Source organism: Lampetra planeri, chromosome 8, assembly GCF_965212315.1.
Source record: "Lampetra planeri chromosome 8, kcLamPlan1.2.h2, whole genome shotgun sequence".
Taxonomy (NCBI): domain Eukaryota; kingdom Metazoa; phylum Chordata; class Hyperoartia; order Petromyzontiformes; family Petromyzontidae; genus Lampetra; species Lampetra planeri.
This window is the reverse complement of record NC_136114.1, coordinates 6,260,352-6,277,418: the sequence shown is the minus strand read 5'-3', so window position 1 is coordinate 6,277,418 and position 17,067 is coordinate 6,260,352. Positions and strand designations below refer to the sequence as shown.

The window sequence follows — 17,067 nt, the reverse complement described above, 5'->3', positions numbered from 1 at the left end:
GATGTTAGCTACCTCGCCTGGTATGCAGGAGGTTCGTGGGTTCGATCCCGACCCTAACGCCTGTTTGTATATTTGGAGTTTGCCTGTCTCTCTCCCTGTGGTCGAGTGGATTTTTCTCCAGATCCTCTGGTTTTCCCTCCACATTTAGCATAAGCATTCATTTAGAGTATTTGGCTGCTATACATTTCCACGTGATAAGCCATTTCATTGAGCTGTCATTTGTGGCCAGGTCGCTTCTGAAAAACATTTATGCAGCTCAGTAGGCCTTACCTGGCAACGTTAAAATAGTGTAATAGTTTTAGTTTAATAAAGGATTGCTAAACTACTGCATAGATGTTCTGCGATTGTGTTGTGTAGCTCTCCTGTGTTTTACAGTTGTACCGCTCGTGTTGTTGGGCGCGATGTCCTACGTTGTGCCCCATGTGCTCGGAGCATTTTAAGAACCTAAACTCTTGCGAGTCGAGTGCTCTCCAAGTCTGCAAGTTACTTAGGAAGGCAGGTGGGTGTTGTGCACGCGTGTGTGTGTGTGTGTGTATGGATGGAGACCAGTGGGGAGTGGTAGTGTAGCGGTTAACCAAACTGGCGACCAGAGTTCGATTCCCACTCACAGCCACACCAGTGACAATGAATAATAATTGGCCTGGGCCTTCCATAGGTCGACTCACCCTCAAATGAGTACCTGGTGCAATGTGAAAACATTGCCACTGGGGAGACAAAGGGTGTGGTGCTGGCTACCCACCCCCAAGTGGTCGTGTTGGCCATCATAGGTGCTTGCTAACAGCACTTGCCCCAACAGTCTGCTCAGGCTATATGGAGGATCTTTGTCTTTATTTATAGCCCAGTGAAAGCTCAGCTGGCCCTCCCTCACCGCTTGATGTTGCCGAACATCTGCGCGTGGCCCAGGAACTTGCCGAAGTCGATGTGGAACATGTGCCCCGTGGTGCGCAGCATGATGTTGTCGTTGTGCCGGTCGCAGATGCCCAGCACGTACGTGGCCACGCAGCAGCCGGCGCATGAGTAGATGAAGTTCTCCACCGCCTGGTGCACAGCAGCGGCGGCATAGACGACGCGGTTCGACCGCTCAGCGGGGAACGCTCGCTCATCGGGGATCCCGCGCAGATTCGGGATTTCATAAGCAGGGCAGAAACTGGACCCATTCCTCAGGTCCTCTTACAAAGAGAGACCTTCTGATCTGCAACGGGCTCTTGTATGGTTGTAGAAATACATTTAATTGAAGTGGTAATTAAAAACACTCCAACCAACCCACGTCATGTTGGGAACATACCGGTCAGTGTGGGTTGGCGAGAGGGTGTCGAGATATCACTGACCACTGATGTTAACCATGGCCTGGATTTGAACTGAGGTCACTTGGCCCTCAAGTGCAGTATGCTTCACTTCACCATCCTTTTCCTGATGACAAACGTTTGAGTTGCGATCGAAACGTCGTAGTTTTTTGCAATTTTTTGTTCTTTTCTTTGAACCTATCTACGTGACTTTACCAAAAGATCCAAGAATATTCACCATATTTTTTTCAAAATCCTAATCAATACTTTCAAGGATCAACTATCAATCTATTTAATTAATTAAGATGTCATTGTAGGTCAAAGACAGCTGTTGCTTTAGAGGTCTCAACTTGACTACCACAAAATTATGGTTAACTTATTAGAATAGTCAATTAGTCAGATCATGTTAAAACGCATCTGAGAAAGTGATGGAAAACCAACAATCCCACAGCAAGGGCCTCGCAAAAGTGCAACTTCGCTGGGCGCAGCGGCAGAATCAATGTCAATTCGTAACACACCCCTTCCAAGTATGCAGACAAGATGCTTCCGTAGAGCCAAAATAAAAAGAATAAAAGGTCAAGAGACAATCACTGCAAATGTCATCGATGCCACTACACCACATTGTCAATTCCTTCCTTTTGCTACATCAAGAAAACAAGCATAGCATCGGAAACGGGGATGCTTCCCGTAACCTTCATTCAGGTGTGAGCCACGGAACACGGCCGCACCGGAGTTGCACTTCCTGCGGTGAGAGTGAGCGATGCCCACCTTCTCGTACTCCTGTTCGGTGGGGTTGTGTTTCTGCAGCCACTCGGCCAGGGGCTTGTCCTTGAAGGAGCCCGTCACCCCGTGCTCGACCTGGATCTTCCGCAGAGTGTCCGAGGCCAGCACCAGCTCTACCATTCCTGCAAACGAGACGCGTGCATGGGCACACGCGCAACCCACGGCAGACGTTACCCTGTGGGAATGGCCTGGCTTGTAGCGATTGAACGCCATGCGATTCGATTAACTGCCATAAGACGGAGGTCGGTGGGGGGACACCACGATAAAATACAATAGTTGACTGCTTTTGTATGTATTTAGAACTTCTTTTGCACCGTAGGTATGTAATGCCTGGTGGCTAGAAGGGCCAAGGGATCCAACATAAAATATTACGTGCATCGGGGCAAAGAATCAGGGCTGTGGAGTTGGTTCGTTGAGCTACTTGCAAGGGGGCAGAGCACCAGCTCCATCGTACAATTTAACCGCTGCTCAACATTGGCAGTCCCGTCTACTGAATCGCGATGGCACGTGCCAAGTATAACAATCTGTAATTTACAACAATCAATTAGCTAACCAGGATAATGTCCACTTGTGTGAAGGACATTAAGACTCCATGATGATGATGATGATACGAATAGGTTAACACTGTGCTGTACCGCAGTCAATTTATCTGTTCAAAACAATTCATGAGAGACTGTGGCCACACTGACCCCGCTCCTTCCCAGTGGAGATGCACTTGAACAACACCATGCGCATGTCCAGACCCTCCTGCAGCCAGATCTTGTCCATGATCTTGATCATCTGTAGGGTCAGCATGTCCTGCCTCAGGTCGTCGCCCACCTGCCCGAGACAGAGACAAAGACCTCTTATCTTATCCACACGGAGTGTTAAAGCACAGAGCGTTATGTCAGTGAGCACCTGCCTGGGGAACACACGCACATTACCTCTTATACATTTGTAATAACAGCCATAGAGGGTTCACGTGGGGATTGGCTTGCCGTCCTGCTTGTAGCCAATAAGGGTTGAGATAGGGACCATGGCCCATGCGTCATCACGACAGGTCATCAGGGGTGATTGGCCTAGCCATTCGGGGCCCCAGCTAATGGGGAGTCGGATGAGGGGCGTGGTCCCGGGATTGACAGGGAACCATCGAGAATGGTCGAAGCTGTCCATGAACGATTGGCTGGGGGAACCACGTGACGAAGGTGTTAAGAGCGAGTGGAGGAGAACGATCGGGAGCAGACTGGAACTGACAAGAGCAGAGTCACGCGCGGACGGGGGCTGGGGTTGCCACGTGCGCGGTGGGGACTTAGTGCGTGGTCTGTCCTCTCTCCGTTGTCTGCCAGCAACGGAGAGTGAGTGAGCAAAGTGTATTGTGGAGTGGAAATAAAAGGACCGATTCCGAAGCCGTCTCCTGAAGGATTATTACACATTGGTAGAAGTTAGTGGGCACATTTGTTTATATCAATTAAAATCGAGGATTTTTCTCTCGATTCTTCCAATAGGCGTCCACTCAATTTGAGGTCTGTACCCATCTGCCCACAACCACTGAGTCGAGCTCCCTCTGCCTGTCTCTCCCACTGAATCCCCTCTGTCCAAGTCCAGACTAAAGACTTTCATATTCTAGTTTGCCTTTGCCCAAGTTTTTCTTGACCTGGGCCTGGTGCTATTTTAATTCTATGCCTTGCAGTACTTCACCGTATGTATTCTCCATCCTTGATATGTTCATTATACACCTGCGGTGTGTTAATCTCAGTGATAAAACCATTATGACCCTACTGAAAATTCCTTTCTCCCAGCATGTACCCCCGGTATAATGTAGTTGCCTCTACCACCTGCCCTGTGGCACAATATCTCGAGATACAATTCTACGTGTTTATTTATAGACCAAAAATATGCATCATACTGTAGGCTCAGTAAACACACAGACAGCACCATAAATATTTAATATTCGCATTGAATGTTGATAGCGATTCCAATTTCTGTGTATTTATTTAGAATTATTCATCATTATTATGTTCGGCATAAATACATTAAATTGGGTTCATATCGTGTTTGTTTCGTTATTACGTTTGATGTTCCACAGGGGAAGGGAGACTCTCCTAATCCCCATCCCTCACCCTTCCATAGTCCCTCCCCCCTCCCCCTTTCACTAGAGCAGTATTCATCGTCTTGGTTATTTCGGTAAAGTCACATAGAAGGGAAATAATAAAATAATAAAAATAAAACATAATAAAATACAATTCTCACGACGTTTCGGCCACAACGCAAGCAGCCGTCCTCAGGTGAAGAACAGGTCTGTCGGAAAGACAGCATTTGAAACGTCGTGAGAATTGTATTTTATTATGTTTTATTTTTATTATTTTATTATTGCCCTTCTACATGACTTTACCGAAAGAACCAAGAAGATGAATCCCTGCAGTCAAGAACGTTTTAAATAGAACAGTATTCTTCACTCATTTTCAGAAGGGCTCCACTTTCGCCGATAAGATATCAGTGTGAGGGTCACCACACATTTGAAACCATTGGGTTTGAAAGCAGGACGGGGCAATTGGGGGGGGGGGGGTGTTTTCACATTTGTGTAATTTGTGTATTGTTCAGGGCTGCACGGCAGGGGCCACACTAAAGGCCATCAGGGGCAGCCAGTGGCCCGCGGGCCTTGCAATGAAGATCACTGCCCGAGAGCATCACCTCACATGACTTGCACCACAGTTTCTGGTTAGTAAATTATAGTGTATACTGTATGTAGTATTAAATACATGTCGAGTTATTATTCCACACATTTTTGCATGAATATATCTTAGTTGCGCTGGAGAGTGTTATTTTAGCAAGATTTTGGTCAGAAAATATGTTGTTAGCAACGCAAATTCGGTTAATTAAATCGGACCTTATTGCGAAAATACGCTTCGATAATACGGTACGATTTTTCACTCGATGTTCAGGTTTTCAAGGACGCAAACCAAACGTGTTTTAACGAGGTATGCTGACACGAATTTCAAATAATAAAAGCTGGACTTTCATTTAAAACATGTTTGTGTGTGTGTGCGTTCTGAGCTCTGGAGCCCAGACCCACTGAACTCAGTGCCACACCCTCACCAAGTTATGACTTCACACTGCAAGCAAGGCTGGGCGTCTCACCTTGAACATGATTTGAATGTCCTCTCCAGATGGGTCAGCATTGAGGAAGGAAACTTTCAGAGGGACGGCGTTGGAATTGAAGAAAGAGCAGGCCTAACGGAGAAACACGTTACGCGTTTGAAAAAAGACCCTTTTTTGTAAAATGAAACATACAATAAAACACACAAGGGATATTTTACATGCCAGTGGTGACACGCAGGAATGCATCGCAGCCGAAGAATCAGAGTGTGGCAACGTTGTGGGCACAGGGAGTGCATCTATCACACCTCCCCAATCGTGTTTGTGGGGCTCTTTAAGCAGCCGCCGACATCGCTCGTCCCAAGAAACTCAAATTATATTGCATGTCTACGATACAAAGTCTATGATAGGCTGCAAAACACACCGAGGACCAGTGGCAGGTATCACTGAACAATGAAAAAAAAAAGAATGCAATGGCCGAGGTGTGAATTAAAGTATTACGGCAACAATATGAGAAGCCAGAAGGTAAGTGCAACACCTTTTGATTGACACCGCGGATTGCCAGGCTGGGGCAGATGGGCAGACGAGAGCTGCCAGCATTTCGGAAGCACGTCTGCTGTACCTTCTCCATGCCCTCCTGCAGCATGGCCTGTCGGGACACAGTGACCACCGTGCACAATATTCATTTGGTTATTAGGAACTAGCTTTACTACCCGGCTTCGCCCGGGACTTGGATCCACCACGCCCGGCCACCTTTGTCTCCCCGGTGGCGATGTTCACACACCACACCGGTTAATTGTTTTAGGCTGAGTCGACCTAGGGGAGGCCCAAATAATCGTCACCGGTGGTGGCCGTGTGCGGGAATCGAACTCGGGTCGCCGGGTTCATAGCGCAGCTCGCTAACCACTACAATACAATGTGTTACGCTTCCACATGCGCGGGTCACATGACAGATTTGATGTCACAGCTCACTTGCTGTGCAAAAAATATATGCATTTTTAAGCTCCCCCCCCCCCCCCACAAAAAAAGTGTATTTTTTAAATTTGTGCATGATGTACAGTCTGGAAAGTATCCACATGGCAAATTTCAAGTTTGTTGCATGTCAGGAAGTATGCTAAACATTTTGAACAGAAAACATTCACAACTTTGCCTTTTATTTATATGGAGATGAGGCGATTCACCCACACGGCGATATGTCGCGATGCGAGGTCGTGATTTGATTTATTAAATCATTATTATCTGTCTCGATTTTACAGACAAATAATTATTACCATAGCAGCTGAAATTAGTATAGACTCATCATATGATATCCATAAATCATAAAAGATTAATTCTTATGCAACCATTCAATGCATGCATTATGAGCATGAGAATTGATCTTAATCAATAAGTCGGTCTATGATGATTATTTACTGAGCGTGACCGCTTCATGCTCCTCTTTGCAATATGGCTGAACAGGACCACATGTTATTTACCCTTTCTGGCAATAAAACAGCTGTTAAGATGTTCAAACACCAAATAGAAACTTTTTGCAAGGAATCCTGTCTGCATTAACCACACGTAATTGTGATGAACATGCAAAAACATGCTCTGATAATTACATATGCATTGTCCTTGAACTGATTGGTCTACAGAGACAGCCTTCTGTAAGACCATGTCTCACCAGTGTAAACCAAAGAACGCCAAAACGACCACATACCCAACATGCACTTGCACTGTGAACATATGGCATTTCCCCAGTTGTATGTAGGTATGTTGAACTTCTTTCGCACCGTACGTAGCCAAACATGCTAAATCGGAGGTGCCGGAGGGCAGCCAATGGACACAAGCACCACTCCATTGCTAATCTGAACAGGGTGTCACCTAAATGATCAACGACCACTACTGCTACAGCTTTGGTCAGAACCTGCAATATAACAATACCGCAACAATGTCGCTGGAACTCAGCTGCCGGCGTTCGGTGTGCCCTTACCTGTCTGGTGGAGCCGGTTGCCTGCCGCACCTTCTCGGCCACGGTGGCCAGCGTGTGCACGAGCCGCGTCTGGCTCTCAAGGTCGTGGCGCAGCGTACGCCCGCAGCAGCAGAGCAGCGCGCCGAGCACACGGTGGGAGCGCCCGCCAAAATGCCCGTCTTCCAACGTGTCCTTCAGAAGCCTGGGTGAAGCAGCCACAGAAGGGGGTGAGAGAGGGGGGGGGTGGCAGGATAAGTGGTGATGGGGCGAATCAGGACCAGGCTTGGCCGATGCGGCCACCTGATGTGCAAATTAACCTTATGGCGGTACCCCGGGGTACCGGAGTACCCCGGTTCTCAGAATGTCCGTGAAGCAGTCATTTTTAGTCTGTTGATGGTCGGCGATGCGGCGATCGACTCATCTCGACGAGCTGTACACGATGCACCGATACGGTGCGTACGAGCGTTCAGGGTTTCAGAGCAATCGTCCTCGCTACGTTTCAACATCGCGGAGTAGCACTGATTTTGGATTGATTGGTACCCCAGTCGCGGAGTCAAGTAACACCCCTGGAAAAAAATAGTGTCCTAGAAATAAAATATTTAATTGCCTCGGCCATTTTGTATTATTTGGTACCCCGGGGTACCACCATGAGGATCAAATGACGCATCAAAGATTCGGCGGCCTACGAGTGCGGCCACGAATCCCAAACCAGACCATATTGTAAAGACCTGCTTTCAAGGAGGAATGGACGAGATCCACTTTGCTTCTGAACAAACATGAGTGGATAACAAATCTAAAATTACATGTTAATCTGCTGTTGCTAATCCATAGGAACGAACATGGGGCGGTGACATAACCCCACGTTCGCGCGTTCGCCGCTTGTTGCAGAGGTTCACATGTTTGGCCCAGCGGCTGCCCTGGTTAATACTGCGCGCGTGTGTAAAGACCGTATAAACGCGTTGGTCTGCTTCAGAGTGGACGATGAAGATGCTGTGACGTTATTCAAAAAAAGAGGCTATCGCGCTGGCGGAATAGAGAAATTTTTCTTTTATAAATTGCTCGCAAATTGTTTCATTGCCACATGGCAACATTGCCCCGTACTGGCAGACTAACGCACATTTGCAGGCCGGTGTTGCCTTCGCCTTGTGCCGCACAGGGATAGCTGCCGCAGGGTGTACCCCTTCAGACTGCCACAGGGCATTTTGTGATGTACTGCATGGAATTCCGCAGAATACAGAATATGTAGTGATGAAGATGATGGGGGTTGGGGGAAGTCGAGTTTGACCAATCACATGAGGCCAAGTTGAATAATCTCTAATCTGCTGAGCAATGTGGCAGCTAACATCTGCGTTAGTGGCCCTGGACTGGCAGCAGAAATTCCACATTACCATGACATGAGCCAGTCTGTCTAAAAGATTACTGCTGTTAGAATCTCACTGATTTAGATTTTGGTCAATTAAGTTAAAGATTCCTAAACTCAGAAATAAATTCTAGATTGTATATTACATTTTTGTAGGGAAACTCATTATGTTGCACACGAAATCTATATAGGTATCTTATCTCTGCTGTGTTCTCCAAATTATAAGTTTTCAATTATTATTACGCTTTGTCAAGGATAAGTGAAAAATGTCGGTACATATGAGAGACACCAAAGGCAAATCTTGGACATGGCGATAGATGACACCACAACTAAAACAGTACACTAGGTTAATGTTTTATATTGCGTTCTTACATCATGCACTGTGTGCACCCAGTTTGATTTACTAAAACAAATAAACATTATACCTGAGAAGGCTATGCTAGTAATGCTCTTCATTTGTGTCAACAAAGGGAATGACAAACGCAATTAGACTGCCTTTGAAATACGACTACAATGCTCTGAAAATAAAAAGGACAAAAATGTAACAGCAAAGCAAGGCAGTATGCACCTGTTGTACAAACCAGTGGACTATTATTACCCACTTATGTTTCAAGTGCAAGTTCTGCCGGAATATAGTGACCATGATTGAGTGCAGCAGATGTTAAAATGTAACCGTCTCAACAGGTATTAAGTGTTAGCTGTGCAAGGCAAGCAATGGAGAGGCACATTACTCACCAGTAGAGGTAGTGGGCTATTCTGATGTTCGACATGGACCTTCCCAGTAGAAACCTCATGAGAGCATTGTCCAGGTAACACTCGTGCTTCAATGCCTACACAACGCAGAGCATGTATTAAAAAAACACGAGGACTAAACCGTTCCTCGCACCTGCAAAGGTGATATTTAGTGGTAAACCTTACAAATCAATCAATATGCACATAAAACAACAGGTTTCTTTTTTAAAAAGTAATTAATCAAATTTTCTCCTACGTGACTTTACCGAAAAAACCAAAGAGTATGAATCCTTGCAGTCACGAAAACTTCAAATCTAGAATTATTTTTTTAAGTAAATGGACACCTCATGAGTCTCCATATTATTTTAAACAGCTTCTGCTCCACATGTTAAACCAGCTCAGTATCGAGTGTTTTAGTACGTGGAGGGGGCACCAAGGTAGTGGGGGTAACCCACGTGCAGGAACATTTAAAAACCAGTGGCCAGCAACCTACTTCCTGTACTGCCACCAACGAGGGTTGCGTGTGTTTATGTGGAGCGGAGTGATGGCACCTGCAGCAGCTGTGGCAGGTAGTCGGCAAGCTCGTCATCAGACACGCACGCGATCCACTCCACCGCCGTACGCCGTACTTCCTGGTCCGCAAAGCTGAAGACGGGAACACGTGGGCAGCCAGACGAGAAAGTGTGCCGGCACGTGGGTGAGCGGGAATTACGGTGCAAAGCGGTGCAATGGGCTGCTGCGAGTTTGAGGACATGAGTCCTACTGGTGACAATGTTTTCCTTTCGGAAGGGTTCAATGCATTTCCTGTCAAGTGAATGGCTCACATGCGAGAAGTCTATGACACCACAACATGCTGGAACGTTGACAAAAAGGGGCAGCTAAAACGTGGGGCCATGTTAATCTCTGTTAGCGGCCAGATGGCAGTGGCTGAAATAACAAGATTCCCACGGCCGGGATTAATTTTGATAGAACTGCTGACTTTTTACCAAGTGGCAGTTATTTTCTACAAAGATGGCTTAACCCCTAACTGCTAGCCACCGTGCCATTCGGCCAGACAACGGCATTATTAGCTTCACAAAGAAAATAAAGCTATTTGTAGTAAAAACTGTCCACCGAGGAGATGGAGCAATGATATATTTTGCGTGAAAAATGTTGAACTTCTTTTGCACCGTACGTAGCCAACCATGCTAATCAGAGGTGCTGGTGTGAAGGTGCCATGTGGATCTTTACATCGCAGGACGGCGAGAGATGGCGGCCGCTTGGGAAGGTGCTTCATCCAGCAGTGGATCGATCATGATTGACAATGCTGATGATGATGCCGATGATGACACCGATGATGATTACGACCGTATGGGCTTTACTTCATCGGTAGGCTTACTTGGAGTGCAGCAGCATGAGGGCATGCACAGGCGAGAGGGCGGGCCAGTGTCCCAGCAGGGCATAGATGTCGGGCAGGGCTGAGCACTGCCAACCGGGGGCGCTGGCTAGGAGCCAAGGCAGCGCGTTGGCCTGAGCATGGAGGTGGTGCCTCTTCTCCCACAGCAGCACCTTGTCGTCCTCTCCCAGCCTGCGCGAAAGCGGCGGCGGACGACACCATCACCGTCACCGCCACCACGGATCAGAAACAAAAGACGCGCCCCCCCCCCCCCCGCTTGCGAAGACCGCTGCGTCGCGTGCCGAGTTTAACCTCGTGTCTAAGCGATCCGCGCTGCGCATGCAGCTCATCGACCAATGCTATGTAGTGACGGATGTGCCACGTTTTTCGCTAAAATTTTCTTGAAATGCAATATATGTTTTTTTTTTTTAAGGAAAGCATTGTTGACGAATGTGTTGTGTTTTTTGTAAGCAGTGCTTGTGCACCACTGCCAACAGTTTCACCGAATGATTAGTCGAATTATGTAATCATCAGGTGGATTAGAACTGTGGATAAGTCTACTCAGCATGTGGTGAAATGCACTATGTGGATACAGCCAAACGATCCTCACCTGTGTATCGATAGTTCAATGTCCAAGTGAAATTTTATTGAGATACTACTGTGTGGTTTTATCTTGGTGTGGTGTTATCTTGGTGTGGCATGGGGCTGTTTTTGTTTTTGCTTTTACTGCCTTGCCCAAGCTTGGTGCTTACCCTTTTTATATATTTTGCACTCCTAGCGTGTTGTTGTATTGTTTGTTATTGCAACTTGCTGACCCACCCCAAATAGACATGTGTGAAAAAGAGCTTCATAGCTCATAGGATTCCTCAAGTCTAAATAAAGTGAAATACGTATTTGGCAGTCGAGAACAACGATTCACAAACGCCCGTTTTGGAAACCGCAACCTGCTACAACTTCTCCTGCGTACCGATTGACATATGTGTGCAATACGTAGGCACATATCAATTTATCAAATATGATTCTGGAGCTCATGACACGCGTTACTGAATTTCCTGTGTAAGACTCGATTACTGTCAGTTGACAAATGCACTTTGAAATTAGTTCACGTAAACGATGCAGCCACTAGAGGCTCTAAATTAGCAAAGGAAACGCGAAAATCGATTCCTCAAGTCAAACACTACCTCACATGGTGACAGTTTGCAAATTTACGAGGGGTGGAAACATTATATGCCTATTAATGAGCACATTATAATGTACCCCTTAATATGAAGGATGACTAACCAGGTAATAGAATATCTTGGCGAAGGGTGGTGGGTCAAGTGAGATAATGAGTTCGAGGAACGAAGTTTATCAACAGCTGACCTAAACGTTCTTGGGGAACCCACATCCAAAATGGCAATGAAGCGTCATCTGCCAATTATAAACGCCGATAAACTTTCACAAGAAATGCTAAGTATGCTTAAAGGGATGCTGCCCCGGCGTAATGGTTAGCACACTGGAATTGCAATCCAGAGGTCGCAGATCCAATCTCCTGGAGCACCAGTTGAAGAAAGCAATGGGACAAGTTTATTCAATCCCAATGACGCCCCCACGCTCCTGTCCACTCAGCAGTATAAATGGGTAAACCGCCAGTTAGTCAAATGGCCGTCTACTCACGGTGGAGTAAAGTGTGGGAAGAGTAGGCCAACTATTTCATGAGAACCTCTCTAGAACGCCCTTGAAGCGTGGCGCGCTTACACCAGCAGAAGTAACTGCAAGGCTGCATCCTTAGCTTTTCTATGTGGATTTATAAAGGTTCAAATTAGACTGCCAAGTTAGACTATTTTCAGAATGTATCCAGGAACAGAGGTATTTTCATTGCAGTTGCTAAATTATATTATCCAAGAAAGTTCCTGGTTCATCGTCTCTCATTGATATTTTTAAATGTCAATGAAAAACTCGACACATAAATGAAGTGTAAAGCAATTTTGGAATTTTTATCATTGCAGACTTACAGTCGCGCAGACGACCAAGGTAAAAATATTCGGAATGCACGTCCAAATATCTAAAAATATATATAACGGACGTATTTACGTTCACATGCCTTCACGCACCCTGAAGCAATTACGGTTATATCGGTGAACCTAAATATGGAGCAAAGTGGAAAAGTGCTCGGTAATTCAAATACCAGCTCCTTCCATAAATAGCGGGTCGGGCAAATGCACATTATTTTTTTAGGCTGTGGTTGGTGCAACCCACCCCAGCACAGAGTCCTTGGACATGATCACTTGGAGGCTCTTCCTTGTGTCGGGATCCATGTCCTCGAAGTTGTACTGCAGCCACAACCCCCTTGCCATCGGAGTGGGGAATATGATATCCAGCTTCGTCGGTGGGAAATCCAGCTGTGGGAGAGTAATGCGTTGCACGGAAATGTGAACATCACACACACACACCTGCTTCACATTTTAAGTTTTCTATCAGCTCCGTACAGTATTTCCCTCCTTGCTCGTGAAGAGCAATAGCTCACGGATAATTATGTTCGACTCGGAAAAGCTATCTTTTGAATGCATTACCTTAAATAAATAAGCCATACAACCCATGCAAATGATCACAACACCAAATAACTGGTAATAATAGACACCATAAAATAAATATTAAAGTATAAAATAATAGTTTATAAATGAATGTATCTTTAAATTATGATGCTGCGTATCATCAATTTATCTCATCGCTTTCTCGCACCACGTCATCTCTCATTGCTTTAGCTCATCACTTTATCTCGCTCTCTCTCTCGCGATACCTGGAGGATGACGCTGTCTGGCTGCAGCAGGTGGGCAGCGCTGCAGCTGGCTGCGTAGGTCGCCTGACTCGGTGGGCCCAGGCACAGCAGCTTCGTTCCGCTGGTCAACACTCTACACAGTAGCCATGGACATCGCGCTTTAGAAGGCAGTGGTTTACGTGTGTCGCTCTGTATTATTAAATCGTTTGTAGATATTTATACGAAAATAAAACTACAAATTCTGAGGTTATTCTAAGAACTATTAATTTACATACGCACAAATGCAACAACGATTAGCATGGTTGGCTACATATGGCGTGAAATAAGTTAAATGAGACGCAAAACACCATTGGGGAAAAGTGTTATTAATTAGCACCTATAAGGTTGTAATAGCATGTAAAGTGATGGTGTTAATACATTTTGTTGTCATTTATATGAAATAAATTGTTTACACGCACAACTAAATGATGAATACCTTGAGGTTTTAGTCAGAATTTATATTCACTGCACTACAAGCAGAATCAAGACTCTTATTGTCGGCTGACTTGACCCAGGGGAGACCCAGCCCAGACTCAGATACGAACTGCTCCTGGAGATAACTGATGTAGAGGAGTACTGCGGGGACCCAACGAGGGGCAACCGTGGGAAGGGGGCCAAGCAAAAAGGGGAGTGCTAGAAGGGCGAGAGAGGGGGGTCAGTAGACATAGTGAGACGTCTGCTAGTGGGGGGGGGGGCGGCAGGTAGGAGGGGGGTCAGTAGACAGAGTGAGACGTCTACTAGTGGGGGGGGAGCCAGGTAGGAGGAAGAGAGCCAGGTCAAAGGGGATCAAAGGGGAACCTGGGCGGAAGGGGAGGGGTCAGAGACAAAGGAGAGCCAAGGAGAGAGAGAGAGAGAGGAGCCAGGTAGCAGGTAGCAGGTAGAAAGGCTCCTGGGCCGGAGAGACAAAGGAGGCTCCGGGTGGATGGGTATGAGGTAGCCTGGACGAAGGTCGAGGGAGTCGGGAGACAGGGTTAGAGACAGGGAGTAGTGAGTACCCGCGACGGAACTAAGTGTGTGGATGTTGGCGTGAATCAACGGCAAGCAGCCCCGAATATTCATCCCTGGTCTCCGTCTGAGTCTACAATCCCACAGGGCATCACGAAGCATGACTCTGCACTATTATCAGTAATCTAACCCGGGTCTCAACTCGATTGCAGTGCAGTGTGAGAACCACTATACCAAAACTTCCCACATGGAGAAACATACACACACACACGCGCCACATTCTTACATTCAACAAAGCCATTCCAAAGATTTTTTTCGGAATTTCTTAGAAATAGCAGTGGCCAGAGGTAAGAAATGCATTGTCTAGAGGAATGTGCACGAGCTGGCAAGCACTTATACATTCACAAGCACACTACAACATACGTGTACGCACCACAGGCAGTAGTAAAGAGCTCTATGTGCATATATGACACAAACATAAACCATAAATCAAAGGTGTATGACAGCACCTTTATGGTGATGTGGGAAGCTCAACGAATTCGTGACCAGGCCAACAACTGGCTTAGTATTGACTAATGGACAGCAGTCTCGCGAAAATGTACGAATTTTCGCCGTAATACGAATACTCTGGGGCTAGTGGCGTCGAGTCTGTAACACAGCACGGCAATGGTAATGAAGCCACATCGTAGAATGTTAATGTGCTTCAGAGTTGTGACGGTATTGCTTTGCTGCCACAAAGCGCAGCACGGCGTCCGCAAGCCTGCGGCAGCGATGATGATGATGATGATGCATCAAGCCGCGACGATCCACGGGGAATTGCCGGCGCGATACTCACTGCCTGAAGTTGAAGAGCGGAATAGTGGCCCAGCCCAGCGGCTCGGGGCTGCGACGCTGCTTGCTGCTGTCGGGGGAGCCCCCGGAGGCGGACGGCTGTGGGACACCTTGCAGGGTTACCCTGAGCACCGTCTCGCGCGGCAGCTGGGACACCTGCACTGGCAAGTTCACCCTGCGCGTCCGTCGTAGTGAACACGCACGCGCGCACATCACAACAACAGGATGATTCAAAACAAAATAAGGGACCGAGTTGCCAGTGGGGCATTCACAAGGGGGCAATGGACTGCATTTGCTATTAGCAGTCTTACAATGTAATACATACAATAGGCCCACAAGTGTGTGCAATGTATGTAGAACTTCTTTCGCACCGTACGTAGCCAACCGTGCTAATCAGAGGTTGCGGGGGAAGGACAAACTAAACACAAAAAGCAGTTCTAAAGAAATGACCTTTCAATATAAATGCAATGGCATTTATTCTTTACGGAGAGGGCATTGAAACTGAGGAACATATATTTGTAGATCACATTTAATTTTAAGTCAAGATGTTACCTTAATCACGCTGATGACAGTTCTTTTGAATGGGTTTTACTTGACATAAAAGCAACAGATGTTACTGTATATTACCTATTATCTATTTATTTTGAAGAGCATTGTGAGAAACCAAGTATATTAAACGTAATACTTCCCTGCTGTTTTCCTGGCTTCCAATTTGCTAAATTCTCCTTAGAAGATATTTTTTCAATAAACTAAAGGTTTTGGAATCCAGAGTTTATTGCACCAAGAAAGCAGACTTATGTTTGGCTGCTACTGATCATTCGCATTCCTGAATGGACTACTTCAGTTTTGTCAATTAATTTTGGTTAATGCGTTTCTTCCTTGAAGGCAATGTTTTCCGTTGGGTTTCCAGGTACAGCCAAGTATTTCACACAATAGCTTCCTCTATTTCATTGCCGCTTAGAGCAAAGCCACATATTTGAAGACAAAAAGTGTGGTCTACCGTCTGCGGGGATGAGTCTCACAAGTGAACGGTACAAAAGTTACAACAGCACACGAGGAGGCAATGAGGCCATCGCCATGCCAGCTGCCTTCGCATCTCCCCCGTCGTTGTTATTGGCAAAGACCACATCAGGTGCTCATTTTATGACAAGCAAGATTTTGTGCAAGAGCAAAGCTAGGCTGAAAGCTAACACAAACACACGAGTATACAAGCAAGTGTGCCTGCAGACACACAGTAAGTATGCAAAAAAATTCATATTATACGACATAAAGGTGCAGATGGAACACATGCATTTACGCAGTCTCACGGGGCGGACATCATGAATGCAGGCACGTGGACACAATCACGCACACAGCCGCCAATGCCGGCAGTTCATTAGCTCGCAGCAGAGCACTTCGGACTGGGGATGTGAAAGCCGGTGTATATTTGCACAGCTGCACTTTTTACTGCAAGACACGCGAGGCCACACTTACAAGGTCGTATCTCGTCACGTGAGAATCATTACACACATCAGAGACTTCACGGTCAAATTGTGTTCGGTGTCTGTTGCGTGTTAGAACCCGTGTCGACACTGCAGCATTTGCGTTCAGTGTGGTTTCCTGCCCACACGCAAAAAACTGGTGCTGCTGCACTAATAATATTGCCACAGCTCGGATTGAAGTCACCTCATCTGTATCTTTAGAATTACCCTGTTATTATAATTACAATTGCTATTTTGTTTCAGTCCGCAAAGTAATTTCACACAATTGTCAGAAACTGTGGTAAATATTTGTATTTGTCCTATATAGGCGTAATTGGGAACACACGTGCGACTGCCTGACCAAAAGTGACATGTTATTAACTGCAATTAATCTAACTCTAATGAACAACAGATCTTAGGCAGCCTGGGGTATTGCTCTCTTCACCCAACTCCATCCCACGATGCACATTTGGAA

The 17,067-nt window shown here is 46.3% G+C and overlaps 1 protein-coding gene across 4 annotated transcripts in view; it reads right to left on the bottom strand.

Moving 5' to 3' along the window:
- Nucleotides 1–17,067, bottom strand: part of LOC144720234 (phosphatidylinositol 4-phosphate 3-kinase C2 domain-containing subunit alpha-like) — a 71,640-nt gene that overhangs the window by 17,636 nt on the left and 36,937 nt on the right. For all 4 annotated transcript variants that reach the window (XM_078596787.1, XM_078596789.1, XM_078596788.1 and 1 more), the window contains 12 exons: nt 15,137–15,307; nt 13,339–13,450; nt 12,798–12,940; nt 10,563–10,751; nt 9,736–9,829; nt 9,188–9,282; nt 7,114–7,294; nt 5,680–5,790; nt 5,184–5,276; nt 2,756–2,885; nt 2,052–2,188; nt 869–1,038 (listed from right to left, as the gene is read on the bottom strand). In XM_078596787.1, coding sequence (XP_078452913.1) covers nt 869–1,038; nt 2,052–2,188; nt 2,756–2,885; nt 5,184–5,276; nt 5,680–5,790; nt 7,114–7,294; nt 9,188–9,282; nt 9,736–9,829; nt 10,563–10,751; nt 12,798–12,940; nt 13,339–13,450; nt 15,137–15,307 — 1,626 coding nt within the window. The remainder of the gene's footprint in view (nt 1–868; nt 1,039–2,051; nt 2,189–2,755; nt 2,886–5,183; nt 5,277–5,679; nt 5,791–7,113; nt 7,295–9,187; nt 9,283–9,735; nt 9,830–10,562; nt 10,752–12,797; nt 12,941–13,338; nt 13,451–15,136; nt 15,308–17,067) is intronic.